General features: G+C 42.2%; 1 protein-coding gene across 2 annotated transcripts; it reads left to right on the forward strand.

The window, feature by feature from the left end:
- The first annotated feature begins 1,305 nt into the window (after positions 1-1,305).
- On the forward strand, positions 1,306-20,743 carry LOC116942634 (uncharacterized). 2 transcript variants are annotated; one of them, XM_032954784.2, is made up of 5 exons: positions 1,306-1,645; positions 13,405-13,594; positions 14,691-14,758; positions 15,531-15,765; positions 17,837-20,743. In XM_032954784.2, exons 1-5 carry the CDS (start codon positions 1,586-1,588, stop codon positions 17,992-17,994), a joined length of 711 nt encoding a protein of 236 aa, XP_032810675.1. In that variant the 5' UTR covers positions 1,306-1,585; the 3' UTR covers positions 17,995-20,743. The 2 variants fall into 2 exon arrangements, with proteins under 2 accessions (XP_032810675.1, XP_075923383.1); XM_076067268.1 differs by lacking the exon at positions 1,306-1,645 and adding an exon at positions 3,838-3,984.
- The last annotated feature ends 1,874 nt before the right edge of the window (positions 20,744-22,617 follow it).

Consider the following 22,617-nt stretch of genomic DNA (forward strand, 5'->3'; position numbering starts at 1 on the left):
TGTGGAACTCCAACGGCTAAATCTGGGCCACCAATGTGCTGAACATCACCCATTGCCCGCTGGAGCAGGCAGGGATGCACTGTGACTTTGTTAAGTGCGGCATGGGCAGGACACGCGGCGCCGCAAGGAATGACGGCAGGTGGTCGAGACTAACGCTGGAGTGGCAGCCAACGGAGGAAAAAAAGAAACGACACGATAAATATGTACACCGTGTAAATGGAGCGAAAAAGTCAGCTCGTTCACAGGTGCGAGATGGATCCTATCATCAAAATAGGACCGTGAGAGATTCCTTAGAGACCTTCATCCAACAGTTGGATTGGTCATGGCTGATGATGATGACACTGTGACCTGATAATGGTGATTATGGCGAGGAATTTTCCCCGTCGACTAAAAATACCACTAATCATTACCCCACGAGTACCATCATATGTGCGCCAAGTCAGCTTTAACTAATTAATGGATACTATGGTCCCTGCCACAGGAACGTGGAATTCCCATCGCCGGCTGAGGACCACCAACCCACCACCTCCTGTATAAGCAAGGGGTACAAGGTCTTTTGGTAACTATAATTATGTATCCAGTGAATAAATACTGAGTTTCATTGCTCTTATTTAGGGAGGGTCCTACATTCGAGATGTTTGGACAATTCAACTTTTAATATTGTTACGTTCTTTATGTAACAGGAAACACACCACACTTCAAAGAGGATAACAACTTTAATGGTATGCACAGGTTCGGTTCACGAACCCAATTACTGCAGCAGCGGCGTTGCGAGTCTCAGAAATACACGTGGCCCCCCAACCCTTGACTCAAAATCTCTCGACTGCAGGCGCTGTGGAGCTCCATCAAGTTCCCCCGTTCCTCCCACAGGCCGAAAGCTGACCCCCGTACGTATTGCTGCCTACACACTGAAAACCGGCACTGAACAGGTAGCTTTCTGTTCCCCCGTTAAGAGAAACTCTGATGTCGATAGCGAAAGCCCATTAATGACACGGTAACCACCTTGGCGATCACGCCTCGAAGCGAAAGGCGACCACGTGGGCAACAACAGCTAGCAAGCAAAGCAATTGCTCGTCCAAGAGCCGGCGGCCGGTAGGTCGTTTTGAGTTTCCCGGTGGTTGGCGGAATTAACTCGCAGTTTCTGTCCCGTGGAAATTCCCATTCTGCTCCGAGGTCTGTGGTACCGGAGGGCGGGGGTGGTGGTGATCCAGCACGTCAGCGCCCAACAATGTGCTGCTGACGTCAGTGCTCAGTGGAAGCCGTGGTGGTGGTGGGGGCTGTGGTGGTGGTGGGGGCTTTGGTGCTGCTGCTGCTGCCACCCGCGCGCGCTATAAGCCCCACGCGCTCACGCACGCAGCGCCGCATTTTGTTGAGTCTCGGTCACAGGTAGCGGGAAACACGAAGGAAGGAGTCCCCGTCGCTTAGTCCGCCGGTTTGGGGAACCCGTGTCGAGCCCGGCGTCTCTGTGGCGTTTCTTTTCTCGATCTCGCCTTTTTTTCTCTCTCTCTGTTGTTGTTGCGGCAACAACAACAACAACAAAAAGGCTTGTTTTTTTAATTGTTGTAAAAGCGACAAACCCGTCGTGATGTGGAAGACGTGCTTTCTCGTGTTGGTTTGCCTGACGACGGTGGCCAAAGGAGAAACGGTGAGTTTTAATTCGCACGTGACAGTACAGACATGGTCAAAGTAGGCATCATCTTCATCATCACCATCGCGGACAGCGCTGTTTAATGCCAAACGATGTCTTGCGCAATGTACGCCATGTGTGTGTGTGTGTTCCCCCCTCCGGTTTTGCGTGTGAAAAAAAATCAACAGGTAACTTTGAAGTAATATTGAATTATAATTTAAACTAGTCCATTCCATAGGAACGTGGAATTACCACCACCAAATTACAGGATCCCTCCCTCCCCTGCGAGGGAGCTGAGCAGTCCAGGCAGGGTTACGGCTCGTGTGTTCATGATGACACTTCCGCGAATTGCCAAGCTGTGGGCAGTGATAAAAGCAACCGAAAATTAGTCGTTATAAACCCGCAGCAGCGTGTAATGTGGTGGTAGTGGTGGGTGGTAGTGGTGGGTGGTGGTGGCTTTTGCTGTTGTCGTTTTCTTGTTGTTGTCTTGATGGTTACTACTTGCGTCTCAAAGTCCACGCACTGTTGTGGGGCTCTTACGATGCCCTGCGCAAACAAGTTGCCGTCAACTTTGCACACGCACGTAAACCCAAGCGCACGCACACACCTGGGACTTGAACACGTGATGTTTTTTTTATTTTAGCTTCCGTACGCGCATGTGTATATGCAATTACGTACGTGTCTTGCGATCAAGTCCCCGTAGCCAGTAGCCAGAAACTCTTGTTGTGTGTGCGTGTGTGTGTGTGTTCCTGGAGTTCAACCGCTCATCTGACGACGCATCACTCAATCCGGGAGGGCATTTGGCAACGTGGGAGAGGAGGAGGGGGGGGGTCCCATGTACAGGAGTAGCCGTGGTCGTGAACGGGCGCGCGTTAAGCTGACTTTTCACAGAACAGTTCGCCACATTGCGCTTGGATTGCTCTTGCTGGAGGCTGGCTGTTTTTATGGGGCCTTTATTCAGAGTTTACACCATTTAAGCGCCGTCGCATGACTAGTTTTTGGCACGACAAACTGCCCCGGTTGTAAATTCGCGCTCGCTCGCTCGCTTCTCTCTGCCTCACAGGGCACGGAACCTTGCCAGTGAGCGGCAGTGTTTTTGTAGTCGCGTGTTGTGAAGCGGCCTCCAATGTTGTAGATTAAAGGAGGACATACCTCCAGAAAGCACTCTCGTTTCTATCAGGCGTCGACATTGGCATTGAGCTCCTGTACATGTTGCCATTCGCAAAAAAAATAGAATGACTTTTGTAGAATGCATGGTTTTGGGTGTCCAGCAAATCACTGCGACATACATTCCGAGGTGATGCGGTGGTTAGCGCACTCGACTATGAACCGAGCAATCTTTGAGTTTTATTTCCGGCCATGAATAATATCAGTGGTGAGTGATATTTAAACCGGTGCTGGTATACCACCCGTCATCACTAATCCGGGTTGATCAGTGTGGTGAAGTATGGTTAAATAACCCCCAAGACCGACACGGTGTATAGCGGAAGCCTTAATCGAGCAGTGGATGAAGAAAATGTTTGTGAATGCTGACTCTGTGGTTTTCTGTAAAGTATTTAAGTACTTACACGGACAAAAGTTGGCTTCTGCGTTATTGACGTGACCAGGCTTGCGTCATGCATAATGTATATTATAATCACAGCCTCGTGCCACTTTGGTCCAAGTCTGACAGCTGAAGTGCAAAGGGCACGTTCCTCTGGAACGTGTTCACGTTTTTGCTTTTGGAGCTGGGTCCTACTCCCTGACAGCGTCACATTTACACACAAACGCCTACTCAGCGTTGTCATTGCAAGAGGTTATGCTGTGGTGGGACGTTTTTCCAGAACCGTGTCGTTACAATCTCACAAACGGCACGAATACATCACTACAGTGGTGGGACAGAGGGAGTTTGATTTATTCCGACACGATCAGCCTCGGGAGGTGGGGATGATCGTCACCAGTGGCGCACGCACATAAACATTTCGGAGGGGGGGAGATTGAATGATTGTGCTACCAAAAGTGACCAATCGGGAATACGTTTACCTTATTTATAATTCTACATTATTTAGGGAGGGAAGCTTCCCCGCTGCGCCCTCCCCCACCCCCACTAAGTGCATCTCTGATCCTTACCGAGGTTGACTCAGCCTGAAGTGAGTGTACCACCACCCACACACAGGTTGACTCACCCCTGCTTTGTGTGGGTGCCCAGTGTTTCAAGATAACGTGGTGTGTGTGTGTGGGGAGAGATGAAGGCACTGGTAGGGGCCGTCACCGGGGACCCCGGCATCCCCTCCCCACAGGACAACACACGTGGACTCATGCGGCATCATCATCATCATCATCCCCCTGAGTGGCCGAGACGCTACCTACCTCGCCTGGTATACAGGAGGTCGTGGCTTCGATCCCGACCCTGACGCCTGCTGTACATTTGGAGTTTGCATGTCTCTTTCTCCGTGGTCGAGTGGATTTTTCACCGGTTTTTCCCCTCCACGTTGAGAACCATGCGTTTGAGCTGCTATAAATTTCCACATGATGGGCCGCTTCGTTTGGCTATCATTTGTGGCCAGGTCGCTTATGAAAAAAGAGCTATAAATTTTGAAAAAGAGCTATAAAGCTCAGTGGGCCTTACTTAGTGAAATAAAATAAAAAAAATTGTACATTTATATTTAAATACAGTGGACCACATCAGCAATATCGCAAACACTGGTAAGCATCACGTAATAACAAAATCAATATAACCACATTCGTTTACAGATGCACGCGTTGTTAATAACCAGCATTTTGCAGGGCAAGATGCGTGCAAGTTATTACTTATACGTATAAAGTTGTCGCCCACCCCTACCGTATGTGTACTGGTTTGTCACCAGGCTTTAAGAAGCATGTGGAATGCAAAAGCTGCTCTTAGTGTGTTTTCAAAAATAAATATATATATAACCGTGTGGGAGCAAAATCCTCTTATGAGGGTGGCGGGATTATGGGGAGGTTTTTTTGTCCCAAAGGGCCCAAGTCACCAGTAGCTGTGGCAATGTCCAATAATTAATCTTTGCAGATGGCAGGATCCGATTAAGAATTCATAGGGTGCACAGGAGTTGAACACGGGGGAAGAGGGGAGAGATCGTGCCTGCATGTGGCCTGTTCGTTGTGTTAGCGCCCCGCTCGGCAGAGACAGACAAACACATTTACGTGCTAGGACACGAAAGTACCGTTGTGTATTTTACAGTAGTTTGTGCACACATTAAGAGGTGTGTCCTTAAATAACTAACAAAGATAACATCAGCCCCGGCCCCCCAATTTGCAAGCTTTGGAGAAGCCAACCCCCCTGCGTGTTGTAGGTCAACACTTGGCTTAGGAATTTCCTCGGAGTTATTATTCTTATCTAATCAACGACTTAATGTCACAGAGATCGAACTCGTGTGCCATCGACTGGTGGTATGGGTTACATGTGAGTAATATTTCGGTTTTTTTCAAAAAAATATAGGCATACATTAATACACGGTGCCCATCTTACACTGCCAACGTAGGAGTAATATTGCACCACTCACTGAAGCAATGGCACGAGTACATCAGTCAGAGGCACTCACACTGCAGTGGTCTATATCTTTGGTGAGCGTCACTTGTCCCATGCTCCTCGTGGATTTAAACGTCAGACATGTTTGTTATCGTCATGGTCAATCGGAGCACGTCTCAATGAGGAACTAAAGAAGTCGAAGGCTTATCTGGTTTCAACATCCGTGAAAAATAGGTGCAGCGTCTGCAGACGTTTTTGGGGTTGCCCATTGCAGATATATTTTGTTGGCGTTGGAGCTTGTGTTGGCATAATCAAGAGCACAGTAATTGCCTGTGATGTTACTGGGAGGTGTAGGTAGCAAGGGGAATACCCCCAATGATGCATTCATGGAGAGAAGGGAGATTCCCCCTCAGAGAAAATGGTAAACACAGCTATAATGTAAGCTAAATGTTGCTGTGGGCTCAGTTTAAAGGGTTTTGCGGATATTCACAGGCACGCATCATCATCTGTGAATGCTATACTGCTCACCCAGTGATGCTATTTGTTATGTTCTGACTCGTGTCTGGAACTCAACTGGCCTTACATTCCTCACATTTATTCCACTGATATGTTTCCAAGTTTAGAAATTCACAAAACGAGTGTCTGCTGTTTGTTTTTGTGACCGCAAAAACACACCGAGTGCCTTTTCACATCTGTGCTGGTTGCTTTTAACTTCGTCTTTTTTTCCTCATCTAATTCATCAATTGTTGGCATCTGTGGGCCACATGTCCCACAGTTGACCTACTGAGCTAAAAAATAAGTTTATGTTGTTGCGAGCCAACGTGGACACACTGGGATGAAGAAGCCCTGTTTACAGTGTAGTTAAACAATATCGCGACCACATCAATTCAAGGGTTATTAAAATGTCTTAAAGTCTGAGCTGCTTTTGGATGAAAGCCACAAAAATATTCCTTTGGGGCTCACGTATGGGTGGTCCTATTTAGGCTGTGTTATGGAATGCAATTTCTGTTTCTTCTGTACATTCTTGAGCTCCGTGTCACTTGTTGAAACACGTTTTCTTTTGCCACTCTGTCGTTCTCCAGACCCAAAGTCAACACTGTACAATCTATATTCTTGGGTCTTTCGGTAAAGTCACGTAAATAGGTTCAAAGAAAATATTTTTTAAAAAATACAAAAACACGACGTTTCCATCGCAACACTTTTTGCCTCCTGATGATGATCGCTTGTGTTGTGATCGAAACGTCCAGGTTTTTTTTGTTATTTTTAAAAATATTTTCTTTTGAACCTATCCACGTGAATACAATACTCTTTGGTTCTTTCGGTAAAGTCACGTAGGTAGCAAAAATAATAGATCACGACGTTTCGTTCGCAACACAAGCAAACGTGACTGCCGAAAGACCCAAGAATATGAATTCCTGCAGTCACGAAAGCTTTAAGACTACAAACTAGCTCACATGGAGAGTTGTTATTTCACCGTCATTGTCACCGTAATTATACAGAGAAACCCCCTATCACTGTAAAGAAGACAGTAATACGGACTGAGGAGGAACAAACAGCATCCTCAACTATTTGTAAAGAATTTCGTGACACCCGCACCATGAACATCTACCACGCACACAACCAGGCCTGGTCCCTATGACAACCCTTGCCAAAGGGAGAAACACTCGCCTTTCAGCGTGATCGGAGTGAGCTTGGGAGGAGTGAAGCTGCTAGCTAGGTTTGCAAATCACGCTGTAACAACACTTCCAAGGCACTCGTTTCGGCTTCAAAATACTGCATGTGTGTGTACGCTGTTCGCTGTGTGCCCGACATTGAGTGCTCCTGCGTGCAATGTTCTCCCTCCGCTCACCTCGTGCTAAGATGCCAAACACAAATTTGACTGAAAAACAAAAGCACAGAAAAACTACATTTTAAGCAAAACTACGGTAGAGAGAGAGAGAGAGTGCGCCACAAAGTTATAATTTTGACTTTGTAAGGCTTCATAACACTGGTCCTGTTAGACATGGTTACAAACAAAACGTGCAGAGTGTTGAAATGGGTCATTCGAGGTATTATTAGATGGCGATCTTGTGGCGAGTATTAGGTCTCAGAGCCTCACTGGCTTTGTGTGCTCAAGACGGTGGTGAAAAGGGAGCCTGGAGCTATTGCATGAGTGAATGCACTCTTGAGCTGGTAAGCCATACAATGTAATATACGGGGAAAAAAGGGTAATCTTCTATTTTTCAGCCGAAATGGTTGTTCACTGACAGTTGCCCCAGTTTTGGCTGTCCCATATTGTTACAGGGTCACACAGCGCCCTTTATCGCTGGCATCGTAAAAGTAAAGTGTTGTTGGTACACCTGCCATGCAGAGTTAATATTTGTCTACACACAGCGTCAGTGTATAGTCTCACACACATTGCGCCCTGTGTAATATACCGTGCACGGTCGTGACATATACCCTGCGCAGTATATGCATAGGTGGTGGGTGTGGTGGAGTGTGAACACACAGGGTCAATGGCGCTTGTGTGTTTTTGTGTATGGAGGGGAAGAAAAAGAGTAAACGCACAGGCACAGATTGGGGTGGGAGCAGTTAATAGATATGTCTGGGGATGTTTTTCTGGTGTCCCTGTATTACTGAGCCACAGTTGTCTTAGAAGGTCACGGCTATATTGGCCTCTGTGTGCAAAATTCCAAATTTCTGTGGCAACCGTATTTCTTGCATCATAATTCTGACTGCTGAAGGCGAGCTTTGTGTCCTTCGCCAGATGGGTTCTTTGACTCTTATCGGCGGTGAGTTACACTTTAACCATCACTAGAACCCAGTGTGAGCTTGTTCCGTTATTAATGTCACAATAATAATGACTTCATTCAGCAGTGGATAGAGAGTGACACCTATTTGTTTTAATAGGCCGTGCTATTTAATAAAAATGTATCATGCATTAGCAGTGAATCGGTAAAAATATATTTAACAATATTTATATAAATTCAGCTATACCACTGCCAAATATGTTACCGTTCTGGAACAATGAATATCAAGTCAAGAGTTGAAGTGCTTCTTTCCGTAAATGAGTATCTGCATATGGTGAACGGGAAGTCCCTGTAAAAGCTATTACAGTTTTATCTTGTGCTCATGTATGTGAATGAGTAGAGGGGCTTCCCACACACGACATTACTGCAGTATAATTATTTTAGGTACAGTACATTATACATTCCCCACCCCATTTCTGGGATATAGCCTACAATTGAAAGAACAGCAGGGCTCCAAATCCTAAGACTGAGTTTTAATTTCAGTCAGGGTCAATTCAGCCCATCATTCCTCCAGGTTCATACAATAAGCCCCTTTTGGTGAGGCTCCATTTTCTTCCGAGAAGTAAACAGCTATTTTGCATTGCAGAGGATGGACTCCACCATAGGAATTGTGGAATTTACACCAATGGCTCAAGATTACCAACAGAGATGACCAGAGTCATGTTCTTGTTTGATGTGGCGGGACATTGATATTCTCAGAGTGTGTTTAAGATGAGGCTTTTGTACTCTTTAAATTTAGTTTCGTTGGCACAGTGTTCAAGTATTTTCTTGCTGAAATATTTAGCTTGATGTTGAATGCAGATAACCATGAAACCACGAGACTCATTGGCTTGTTTCACAATATCTGGCATAAGCTGACTCTGTAGCGACTACACACAGTACTTATCCCACCAATGTGTTACTGGCTGCCAGAGCTGTTGTCCAGATGACATGCACAAGCCATCATATGTAATCGGATATTTTGAAAACTTTGGGGAACGTACTGCTGCAGTGTATGGCAGTGGTTGTCCAGTGCTCACTTTAAGAAGATAAATGTACCGTACTGTACGCTGTGCAGACATTATAATCAAACGCATCTATGTCTATACAGCATACATAAAGTATTGCCAGTAGATATGGTAATTTCAGTCCTATAAATGATAAGTTGGATTTTTTTTACTGATGTAGGGAAAACTTTGCCGAGTTTACAGTTCGTTTAACACGTAGGCTTTCGCGACCAACCTTTATTATGAGTTTACAGTTCTTTCTCGTTGGTCCTGTCCAGATATTTGGAAAATTATTGGTTTTAGTTTAGCTTTACAATAATTAAGCAATTCAAGTATTCTCTACTGCATTTCTTTTAGACCATCTGTTTAATTGATAATATGAAGTTAGTTTTCACCAATCTAATATTTTTCAGTCAACAACTTAAAAAAACAATCCAGTTATAGTACCTTTTTTTGTTATGTTTATCGGACCAGATTACAATTAAGGAAGTGGTCATAGAGTAATGCTGTGTTTAACCATAAATAATAGCTTGAATTAAAAAAAATCTCAATCTGCATAACTCATGAATAGAAAGTATTTTTGCTGCAGCCCAACATGAAAATGACTATAATGAGTGTCAGTCACTCATAATTAGGTGTGCATCATTGGACATGACAGAGTGTGCAGCATGCAATTGTTCATAGAATTTTGTTACATAATCAGGCTGGTATGACCCGCATGCGTCTACATATATGTGAGCTATAGACGAGCTTAATCAACTTTTTACCTCCTCTCATTAATCTATTTTTTATATATACTGTATATATCCAGAGGTTGGTCGGGTTGATTAAGGCTCATGTTGGCACTCAGCTGACACAGCTGAGGTTCTGGATTTGGATCGTCGTCACCAGATATAAACCAGCTTCGCAGGCAGAGTGAGAAGATGGTCTCAGCTCGGTGACCAATAACCGCATATACAATCTATTGTGCACTTCGTTGGGCAAAGGCCGGCATTCAGTGCCCTTTGTTGGATGGCGATGCCATTGCAGCGCCTCCCATTAAAGGCAGCAAGAATATGATGGGGCATCTGTTAGGCGTTATAAGGTAGACCGTTTGTGAGCCATCAAAAGTAGCTTTGTGGTCATCCTCAGGGAATGATCCCTGGCGAACAATGTACACATGTGGAATCTGATTTGACAAAAAAAAAAGCACAATCAGCTTTTTACATGAATTGGTAATTTTCAAGATGAACAGCACCTTGTAGTGTAATTTGCCTGTTTGTGGGTCGGTTTGGGTTTTTTTTTTAAAAAAGTTTGTGTGATTTATATATTTAATTAAGTGCTGCCGGGAAACGGTAAGTATTTTCACATGATGGGTGTGCACACGTTTCAAATATATCGACCCACAGTAACCCCCAGGCGGGGAAAATATGGCTTCGCTTTGAACGTCCCATTTCACGTGTACAGCTCAGGAATGTATTTTTTTGCAATACATGAAGGAGAAAATGAGGGTGCTTTAACTACAAGGCTTACCACTAACATTTGGCACCAAATGGTACCCAATCATGATTAATTGGAGCCCCTGAACAATTAACCACCAAATAATTGCGTGCGTTATTTTTGAATTACTCTACAGTATTCACATGGTATGCACAGTAGATTAGAAAGCGCCCTCAGTTTGTGAAGTAATCGACATCAGAGGGCATTTGAACTCGTGCATTGATCGTGACCATGGCTTGTGCTAGAACAGGTGTGTTTAAGTAAGAGATGTGGTTAAACCGCAAGCTGTGAAAGAGAAACTGATATCCTGGTCCTTGTGTTTGGATTGTTCAGATTTCGCTGGAAACCCCGACAATCGATTACCAAAAGAGTAAATCAACCTACTCAGAATATTCAGTGAGAGGAAAAACAAGCTGAGGAAGCTCACGCGGCCGCCTTGTGAATTGAAATACAGCGATTCCTTATACGTCGCTGCGGTCTTCCTGTTTGGTCCGTGAGAATCCCCTCTTCATTGTACTGTGGTGTAAATTCCCCACGTACATCTGTGCTGTCTGGTTCCCGGATGCCTTTCTTTTCAACTGCCATCGCAGTGTTTCTTGCAACACGATCCGTGGAGCTTTATGAAAAGTACCCGCAGTTGGCCCAGTCATGAAGATGTCCTTTCCAAGCTTAAATAAAAAAAAACCCCATGTCCGTAATGTAAACAAAACGACTACTAAAATAAATGATTTTTTTAATGGAAAAGGTGTTTTTTTTTACTTAAGTATTTTCATGCTTTGCGTTGTTTGTGCCAAGTATGGTTAGTTGCTGTGGCATTTGTTGTTGGTTTAGGTTACAAAATATTAGATTTTTTTTGTCTACGGGAAGTACCGGGAATTCGCTGTTGTAACCAACTGTGGGTTATGCACTTTTGTTCGTGTACATTGTGGTTCATCATTACCAAAAGCACATGACAATCAAATTCATTTTAATCTTTGTGTACCAATCGATCAATACTGGCAACAACAGGTTGCACATCTTATTTGTTTAGGGACATCTCATTACACAACCTCCTAAGCACACAACGGCTATTAAGTTGGACAGTGACCCTGAGAGCATTTGAGATCGAAATGAAATCAACTGTCAATTCAAGGTGAAACTTCGGTTGAACTGAAGAAATAGAGGTGGAACGACCTATCAATTGAATGCAGTACGCCTTGTTCTGTGCTCAATTGATTGTAATTATTACTGTACTCTGATTTGTCAATCGCATTTCGGTAATTGTGCAGACGTTGGGCTAACGTTTGGTGATATCGGACCAACGTTGACTCAACGTCAACCAGCGTTCGCCCAAACGTCAACTAACGTTGGCTCAAGGTTGCATGTTTACTGGGATATGCCAATAAGTCATCAAACGCACGAGCCTAATGTTAAACTTTAATGCAGTAACACCTTAAAGTGACATGTGCATTAAAGCATATTCAATATATATGATTGCTCTTAAACTTGTGCTTGTCGTCGTGTTCCCCCAGAAGCCCTTTTAACTGTCGTAGCATTAAAGCGGAATTAACACTTTACATCAACATGTAGCAGAGGTGGAAGGCTGATGCTTATTGGGATGTGGGAGGTTGAAGATATTTTTATGATTGGTTTGAAGAATGTATTATTGGTAAAATAAAAGTTAATAAAATGTCACTTGCAATAAAGAGCTAAAGCAGAGCAAGCGGATGGCCTAGACGTCCAAGTACACAGGTTCAACGAATTCCATACAATAGACAATGCATAGCTTTCAACGAATTCCCTGCAATAGACAAGTGCATAGCTTTAAAAATGCAAAGTGCAAAAAACACAGATCAGCAGCATACTTAGTAACCTTGTGTAATCATACCTCATGAGATTGCTGCCGTCACGTGAATTTTGTCACGTACCCCCCCCCCCCCCCCAGAGATGTTTCACACGTGGTTGTGTTGACAGAGTGTTTAACAGTCACAGTGACCCAGCCTCAATATGGGCCAATTCACATCAGTGGCAAATATCACCCCTCGGCATGTGCGATCATTGTCCCCTCCTAGCAGACTAATGCCCCAGGTCACTCTTGCAAGAGAGAACATCATAGTCTAATTTTGATTTAAAGCTTTCGTGACTGCAGGGATTCATATTCTTGGTTCTTTCGGTAAAGTCACGTAGAAGGGAAACAATAAAATAATAAAAATATAAAACAATTAAATTCTCACGACGTTTCGACTGCAACACAAGCAATCATCATCAGGCGTGAAAACCACAACAAGAAAATTTTAGTTTTTTCACGCCTGATGATGATTGCTTGTGTTGCAGTCGAAACGTCGTGATAATTTTATTGTTTTATATTTTTATTATTTTATTGTTTCCCTTCTACGTGACTTTACCGAAAGAACCAAGAATATAACATCATGGTCTCTTGAGTTCTTAGCCGATTATGCAATATAAACTTGAACTTGACTTTTTAAATAATCCCTTACTATATAAACTTGAAATCATCCACTGTTGCAGAGGAATGATTGGAATGTCATCGTCATGAGCAATTGGAATGCGTGGAGTAGATCGTGGAAAGACAGTTTTGTAGATGGAATGTAAAACGAGGTGGTGATGGGTGGACCACGTGCAGGATGGAGGGCAGGTTAGTGACAGTGAAACTAATAAGACTGACCACGGAATAAACCCAAAGCCAGATGTCGGGCTACATTAAGAGCAGACCAGGAAAGTCAGGCGTTGACTGGCCTGACAGAATGAGGGTGAGGTGTGGTGGTGACGGTGGAATTAACTAAGTTGACCTTAATATCATCACTATGCATTCATGGTTACTTTAGTTGTGGTATCTTCACTCTTAGCTTTATTATTACTGCCAATGTGTCTCTCTAAAGCTCGTATATTACTACTGACCAATAAAAGCAAGATTGCTTGTATTACCCCTAAATAAATGTCTGTCAATGCTGTACAAGGTGTAATCACCATAAAAAAACACACGAGCAAGTGAACTGAAGGTCTTGTGTGTGTGTGTGTCCGTGTGCTCTCTCATAGAGGCGCCAGGCCACCGAATACCGCTTCTTGGTCCAAAACTCAATCGACACGGATGAGTCTTCGGGAATGTCAAGTGGAGAAGAACCAACCTGGGATGACCAGGAAGAATCTACCTTGGATGACGAAGATAGCAACATTATCTCAAGTGAAGATGATGACTTCTCTGGCTCAGGGTCTGGCTCAGGCTCAGGTACTAAACGTAACAACAACAAAAAACTAAGTTTCCCCCGCATAGCCTGAACAGACCGTTGGGACAAGGGCTGTTAGCGAGCACCTATGAAGGCTGGCACGGCACACAAGGGGGTGGGGGTTGCCAACACCATGCCCGGCCGCCTTTATCTCCCCAGTGGTAATGTTTACGCACCACACCAGGTACTCATTTAAGGCTGAGTCGACCTAGTAGGTCAGGGGGGGGGGGGCATGAACAGTTCAGATAATCGTCACAGGTGTTGGCTGTGAGCGGGAATCTAACTCAGGTTGCCTAATTCGTAGGACTAAGCGTAACACAGTCACTCACGCACAGACAAAGGTGTGTTTTTGTGAATTAAATTGTATTTGTATTCCCCAGCAACTTCAAAATTTAAAGATACTGGTGGTGGTGTAATGGGTCAGCACACCAGACATCCAATACAAAGGTCACGGGTTCAATTCGATCTCCCAAGCACAGCAGTTGAAACAAGGAGTTGGTTTATTATACCCCCACACCCTCTGTTCACCTCTGTGCTTTTTTATAGTTTCAACTGAATGAGAAGACATGATGCAAGATTGCTAATATAACTCTGATGTGTGGGTGTTCTGCGTTATATATTATCTGTTAGCTGCAACGTACTATACCCCCAGGTATAAGTACCATACAATACTGTATTTAATTTGGATTCTCCAAGTTTATTTTGTTCAGTATACTCACCTCGTGGGTATTTAGCGATAAACCATTCGACTTAATCCAAATGGCTAGAGATATATGTACACTTTTTTCTTTAACACACACTGCATTATAGATTAACTATCTTCACAGCTCCTTTCTAGTTATAAGTCAGATGAGGGGTTATTCTTTTCAGAAAAAAACGTATTTTCCTCCAAAACAAACACAGCCAGTTCTGCAGAAATTAGTGGAAATTTGGCCATTTTATGTTGAATATCAGTGGAAACTACCCTTATGAAGACACATTAGTTGAGCTCAATTTTTATTATCCGTATGCATTAACTGATCATCGTGCAGAAATGAATGTTTTAGTGCACGACTCTCTTAACTAATTGAAAGTATGCTTGCTTGTTTTCATGTCCAGGTGATGTTGACGCGGAATCGGAGGAGGATGAGACTCCCGACAGCAGTGAACAGGAAGAGGAGATTCAGGTATAACTTAATGATTTTCATAAAGTACTGGCGAAAATGTTATTTGCAAGTTGTCTACAAATCATTTGGTGGAATGCAATGCAGAATGAAATATTCTCACTGCAGTTGACACGGAAAAATGTATTAAATCTCATCACATAGGGAGCATAGAAACAAGTGCCACATTCAATTATAGTTTCTACCTTCAAGAAGCCATGCTTACAACAGTCAGAGCCATTCAAACGACACGCGTCTCTCTGTAATCTGTCAAATTAGTCGGGTGGCCGAATCCTAGTCGGTGATTAATGTAGCCCATCATCCCCTCCAGTTTTGGTAAAATGCTACCACTTTGTGGGAGGAACAAATTTGTTGTCCAGTGTATAAACTTCTCCTTACCATAGGCAAGTGCAATTTAACACAGTTGGCTCAGGACCACCAACAAAGATGAGCACCACGATTATTTGGTGGAGTAATTGGACAATCTTTGGTGTTTGTTGTTTTCATTCCCATAATACAAAATATAAACTGCAAGCTTCGTGTTTTATGCAAGGCAGGATGATAAATCATAACACACTGTTGCTTAATACAGTACACATAATATTGTATGCACCCAGGCATGAGCTTGAAGAGTGAGGTCATATATATTATACAACACAAAAAAACTATTACAGAAAAACTGGAATTCCAAGTTCATTCGTTGAAGGGGGAAATGCGGATGGATTTTGAAATAGTCAAGTTAATTATAATACTTCTTATTGTGTTTATAATGAACACCGTTTGATCTGGCTTGCAGGTGGAACAAAGTAAAGACCTGAATACGATCCCAGATGATGACGAGAAGGAAGAAGATGAGACGGAGTCCAAAAATGATCTGGGCGAGAACTACGATGAGGAAGAGCCGAACGGAATCAGCGTTCCCAAAAAGACGCCACGCTTCAGCTCCGACGTGAACAACAAAGTTGAGACATACGTCATGGCTCAGAAGAAAGGCTCCGAGAATCCCCTCGAAAGCACCGAGGTCCTGGCAGGTAAATGTTTCGCGCCCACACACGCTTCTGTAGCGACATTTTCAATCTGTTTGACTCCGGAAAAAATGATGATCTTGCTATAAACAAGCCGTACCTGTGAACTTCATGGTACGAAATTGCAGGTTGCAAAAAACAACATTTATATTTCATTATGAACTACACCGCTATAAAAGCAGCAACAGTAGCGCTGTGGTACAAGTGCACGCATCACGGCCTTCTCCGCGAGCTCATTTTGTCATTCGACATTGCCTTCTCCTCTTAATCCTAATTTGTTTCACCAACATTAACTACAGTATCCCCTCGTTATTCACGACGGATACGTTCCGGACATGCTCGTGAATAGGACATTTCGCAGAAAATTATATTTGCCTATGTAAACCTATCGCTTTAATGAATTACCTTGAATAAATAGATAAATAAGCTATTAACTACATAAACATGAGTACAAATATATGTAAATAAATTTTAAAGTATCTCATCATTCTCTCATCACTTTATCTCATCATTTTCTCTATTTCTCTTTCTCTCGATGCAGTCGTGTAGAGTTCCAGATGCGAGTTTAACACAGGCTTTCGTGACCGATATCCATAATAAAAAAATTGGTAAGGTTTGTCACGTAAACAATGTGATTTGCCGATATCCAAAATTTCGGATAGTAAGTCCGTGAAATAATGAGGGAACATTGTACATAATAACATCCTCTCGAAATTACGTGGTCACATATTAACATATATATCACCATCTAACAAGACAACCTATTGATTTAAATGTGAAGTGTTTAGCATCATTCCTTTCAAATTACAATTTTCGTAGACTTTTAATTCCACAGTGTGATTTGCACTATTATTTTTGTAATAGATGATCATCATTAAAGTGATAACCAAGACAGCGTAGCCGATTGCTTTTTGTCACAGCTGTCTGGAATTTAATAGATTATGGCTTTAAACAGTTACCAATTAAGTAAGGTATTTAATCATTGTTTTCTAATTCAAAGTTTAAAAATATTAAACTTTGAAAGAGACACTGGACTTGGAACCTGAAGTTTGTAGTTACATATTATTGGCATATACCTCCAGTACTATCCCAATTAGTGCGCGTTTTGCTTTGTTACACTTTTATGCAGCATCGTTGCTGATCGGCATTAGCTACACCGCTTGTGCTAGAGTTGCTAGACTGTGTTTTTATAAAGCTCGACTGAATACAACACTTATTTTTCTGACATCTTAGACAATGATTCTGTGCCCTCATATCTTCGTATAGTGTATCTCTCTTTACCATGGAGTAGAAATGCACATACAATGTAAATATTAATTTCACCATTGAAATACGAAAAATGACTTGTGATTGTTTTACCAATACATCAAGTTATATTTTAGTATTATTGTATTTCTTTGTACTCTATATGTATTAAGCTATTCATATGCCTGATCACATCAGTTCATGGAAGCTAAGTAGGTTTTGAGCTTGAATAGTGGATGACAGCATAGAAGTACAGCAAAATCCATTATTCCGCTGTACTTCTATGCTGCTCGACTTTCCCAACTCACACTTGACCAGCTTGGGGAGATACTAATCCAGCAGTGTATTGACAAAAGGGTAATTTGCAATATTGTAAATGTTCCTCGTGTGAAATGTCTGGGGTCTATTGCCTCTGCTGATTGAGCCAGAAGCACTGACATTAAGTTCAAATTTCGGTCAAATATTAGTCACCCATAATGTCAATAGTTCTCAGTCAGCAATGACGAGCAAACAAAAAAAGTCATATTATTAAATAGACGTTGTTATATGACTCCCTTGAAGACCACATGAAACGGAGCATCCACGTGGTGGATGCACGAGAAGCTGTTGGAAACGCATCAAACGTAATTTGTGTGACGTCACCCCTGAGCGCCGTTTTACAGAGGTGGCGGGCGTGCGTTCTTCGCTCGGGAGTAGCAGTGGCCATGGGAATTGATACGCCTCCTATGTCACCAACCTCACGGTCACGATGGTGCAAAAATAAAGCTGACACACGAACCCTCATCGTTGTTGTCATCGTTGTTGTCATCTTTGTTGTCGTGTTTTCCTGCAGCGGTGATCGCGGGCGGTGTCGCGGGCCTCATGCTGGCCGTGCTGCTCATCGTCTTCCTCGTCTACCGCATGCGCAAGAAAGACCAGGGCAGCTACATGCTGGGGCGCCCCGCTGCCCAGCCATACCAGCGCACCAGCGACCAAGAGATCTACGCATAGGGCTCGCAAACCGACTGTTTTAACCAACCCCGCAACTCATCACGATCATAATAATCTAAGAAGTAAAGGTTGGAACATGTAATGTGATACACGTTTCTCAAGTTGGAAAATATCAGCCTATATTAAGCTATTGTTGCTGAGAGGTTATGAATTAAGTGTGCTGGTTTTTAGGGGACCGTGCAGGGTGGCAATACATAGAAAAGGATGGAAACTTATCCGGCTTTTTTAATCGTTTATTAACCAAACAGGTGACAAGACTGATTAAGGGACATTTTGTTTTTAAGCAAAGACTGCCAGAATAAAACTGGTGTTGATGAAGTCATTTATTGACTTTATCTTCTGACTGGTTGGAATGTATGATTCAAGAAACACTTAAAACAGGTGCATTATCAGTTACTGAAGACTAATTGACATAAGCTAGCAAGCCTGTAAGAATAAAGCCAACGAGCAGTCATTGTACTACTGACTAGTGTAGCATGCAAGGGTTTTATAAATATTCCTTTGCCATAAAACCATATTATTTTTTACATTGACATGTTGCATGGATTGTTTGTGCGTAGGCTTTGACATAGACATTTAGGGTTTAACACAATGGCCCGTTTTTGTTGATGTTTTATATTGCCTTCATGAAATGTTAACCCATACATGTTTAATTCTAACATGATACAGGAATCGATTAATTATGTAAATAGGGATTATTTTAACATATAACTTATACCGATTGTTCATTTTAATTAGAGTAATTTCTATATGTTGAATGTTTTATAATTTCCAGCATTTCTGCTTGTTAAGCTGGTATTGTCAGTGTCCAAAAAACAAACAAAAAATGAAGTTATTTAAGTAGTTTTCATTCAATACTCTCATTATTTGAATAGCTGCAAATAATTATATTTTCTATATTTGTCTTGTTTTTATTGTAGTGTTGAATATATCTCTGCTGTGTAAATGTCATATCAATTTAAACAACAAAGAAACACCGCGATGTGAATGTAGTTGGTGCTTTTATTAACACAAAATAGCAGGGACGCTGAGGTCACGGACACAGTCACTCTGGAATGGACCTGCTTTGTCTGGGGGCCACATCCTATAACACGAAAGCATGTCTGATTGCACTTTACTGTAAATGTGTGTGTTCCCATTATATTAGTAACCATGTGAAAACAAATATATATAGTTTAAGCAGCCCAAGTGAAACAAAACCTAGAGTTATTATTTCGACACATTTGTGTACAATACACTTAATAACACTGCAATGTATACAGACGCAGTAATAGGTACTTGTGATTATTAAGTAGGTAATCTCTCAATTGTTGTCTTACGAACAGATCCAGTGCATGCGTAGAGGCTATGTTACCTATCGGAGGCAGGAGTTTGTAAACCTTTGGCATTTGCAAACACACATCATGCGCTGTATAGCTGTTGTGCAGAATTTGTCTTTAAGCGTGTTTCGTTTAGAATCCTCCCGCCCCCACATGACTGCATGCTTTTGTGCAAATGCCGACATCTTACATCAACCCCGGGGAATTTTACAACTTCTGTAAAGCTTCTTGAAAACTTTGCAACCACCACGAGTCCTTTTTTTGTTTTAAAACAAAGAATACTCCGTCAAGGGGTGCATTGCCTTGTTTTCTTGGACTTGTTGACGTTTAAAATGAATAACTTGCTTTCAAGTAAAACATGCTGAGATGAAAACAAAGTCACTGTGAAAATACTTCGCAAAACGAATGTCTTCGCCTGCAGATGTTTTTTTGTGCAACTAAGCCCAAACGTTTTGTGTGCAACCTAAGGTCACACATTTTAACTGGTCCATTGGGTTAAAGGGATCAATTGGGACGGAACATTTAACACTCAAACATGACTTGGCACAGGTTGATCCTACCAGGTACTTAATTAAAATGAACATGCTCGATCATATTTGTCTACTAATGCGTCTCAGGCTTCCATTGTAACTAAATATTTAAATACTCTACTAAGGATATATTGCAAGATAAGTCAGCGGGGTGTCTTAAGTGCATTTAAATCAAAGACTGAATCTTTTCTCAGAGCTTCAATGATTTTGTTTTGCCTTTGTATGATTGTCTCGTTGAAGAATTTCGGAAATTTTAGTATGTGTAGGTTGATGGCATTTTTTTTAAACAACTCAACATTCCAGTCAGATGAATGTCACCTGCCTGAGAAGTACAAAACAGGGAGTGCCATTGTCAAGTGCAGGTTTTGTGAGTGATGTTCAGCTATGACAAAGTATATTAAGCAAGTTTCCATACCTGACACTACAAGCATAGTTTTTGGCTCACGTGTGTGTGTGTGTATGAACATGATGGCTTATGTTTCACACATTTACTGAATGGGTGATACACGCTGAGGTACTGATGAATGCAAATGCGCAAAACTGTAACAACATGTGTTGCTTGGTGTGTACAGATGGTAGAGTTTGTGTGCATCTGAATGCAAATGAGCATATTTGTGGGACTCGCCATGCAATTCTGGGTCAGTACGAGCAGATACAATTGAGCCATGTTCATATGTGCAGTTGGTGGTGCATTGAATATTAAAGTACACATTTTTTTGTACAAAATACATTCCGAGTCTTAATATGATCTAATTTAATACTAGACCAAAGGATATTCACAATGTAAGCATTTATTATAGCCTACTAACGATGTTCTCTTTTGATTTCCATAGACACTGAAAGTTTTGTACTTTAAACGTCGTGTTTCTAAGGTGAAAATAAATTGTACCAAAATTGTCATTGATCATTGAGTTCTGGATTTCTAAAATGTAAAACAATCTTGGCTTTCGTGAATACAAAACTGCACGTGAAAAAATTGTACGTTATTAAGGCGTGTTATCAAGTTGCGAATTCAGTGAATATGACATAAAAACAGGTTAATTAAAAATTAGAACATGTGTTTTTTTACTGTCACTGACCCTCTGTAAAGCACGATTTCCCAAAGGCAGTTGTCCAAAACATCACTATCTTCCTTTTCTGTCAGTGCCAGTTATATGTATGTGTATACATACAGTAATTAAATAATGTTTTATGAACCTGTTATTATGAAGGGCTTGCTCGTGTTCAGTAATTATACAAAAAAATATCAATTTCCATAGCGCCCTAACATGGAAAGCCATTACAAGGGCGTAGAAACAATAAACACATTCCATATTCGTCATTAGTCCATTGCAATGAGAAACGATGGCCACAGAAAACGTCTCCAGCGTCTCCAAAATACCCTCCTCGCCAGAGTCGTTTGACCAACTCCATCTCACACGAGCTCCTGACGCCTCGTGCAGGAGCTGCAACCGCTTACCAGTGCACTAGAGAGTCCAGTTGAAGGTCGCAGTGTTATTCGCTTTCATAACAAAGACAAACCGGTCAGCGAGCCTCTCTAAGCGATGCCATCCACCCGTACGTACCCGTCACAAAAAAAGAAAACCACCCTCAATCTGCTATGGACCTGCTGAGTATCCACTCTGCTTGGGACAGCAGAACGGAGCTTTTACGTCTGCAGCCGCGTGTTCTCTGCCAACAGAAGTCCGCCGAGCCGTGAGAATCAGTGCCCTATAGGACCGAACTAAATACGTTTCTTTTATCGTTTTGTTTAGTTGAACGTAGTTTAATTTTCTCAGTGCCATCGTCGCTTCGTCTTAGCTTTGTTTTTTTTGCTGAATACAGGTGGCGCGTTGTCAATCTTGGATTGATTGATGCCTCATTTGAGTCACATGCCGCGCATCTGGTATTTCAGTTGACATTCATCTCTAATAAAAGCCCGGCGTTCCGACATGTGTCCGTTTGTCCGTAAACTGCATTATAAGAGTCTTTCAGAAGGCCTGAATCAAAAAGTTATAGGAAGCGGACCCCCCCAAATGTGGGGGTTAAAAGTTCATCCAACAGTCGGCAGGATCTGCTGACTATATATGCCTACACACCCTACACACAATAGAGTCAGTAGTATCTGACTATATATGCCTACACACTATACACACAATAGAGTCAGTAGTATCTGACTATATGCCTACACACCCTACATACAATAGTAGTATCCACTGACTATATATGCCTACACACCCTACATGCAATAGTTAGTGGTATCTACTGACTACATATATACCTACACAGCCTACACACAATATAGTCAGTAGTATCTACTGACTCTATTTATGCTGACACATTCTACATACAATAGAGTCAGTAGTATCTACTGACTCTATGTATGCTGACATCCTACATACAATAGTCAGTAGTATCTGCACACATGGGGCGGGCATCAGTGGGGTCGACGGGCGAGGCGCGTATTGCCGACAAGCCCTCCGCAATAGATACAATTAAAATTCTAATACTGGAAACCTAGGCAACTCAAGAGAACAGTCAACGAATGCAATGTATTCGACTTCAACAAAGCAATGTAATGAAATGATGCAGTTGTAATCTGATGCTAGTAGGACACAAAGGGCACTCTAATCTCCATGCAGGTGCTCAATTAATTTCGCGAGTACGGTAATCATAGGTTACTAATGCAGATATATAATGATTATAACTGCATTGTCTTGTCAGTCTTAATGTTAAGGATCTTTTTTTGCAAAGCACACTGGCTAACATAGAGCCTTAAGGATTCTGCAAATAGC

This window comes from Petromyzon marinus, chromosome 15, assembly GCF_048934315.1.
Source record: "Petromyzon marinus isolate PM22_M1 ecotype Great Lakes invasive population chromosome 15, UKy_Petmar_22M1.pri1.0, whole genome shotgun sequence".
NCBI lineage: Eukaryota > Metazoa > Chordata > Hyperoartia > Petromyzontiformes > Petromyzontidae > Petromyzon > Petromyzon marinus.

Excerpts from the sequence above, each read along its gene's own strand:
- LOC116942634 (XM_076067268.1), top strand. The coding sequence starts at position 3,853 with ATGAAGGCACTGGTAGGGGCCGTCACCGGGGACCCCGGCATCCCCTCC. Across the intron at positions 3,985-13,404 it reads GACGCTACCTACCTCGCCTG|AGGCGCCAGGCCACCGAATA; the intron begins GTATACAGGAGG and ends GCTCTCTCATAG. Across the intron at positions 14,759-15,530 it reads AACAGGAAGAGGAGATTCAG|GTGGAACAAAGTAAAGACCT; the intron begins GTATAACTTAAT and ends TCTGGCTTGCAG.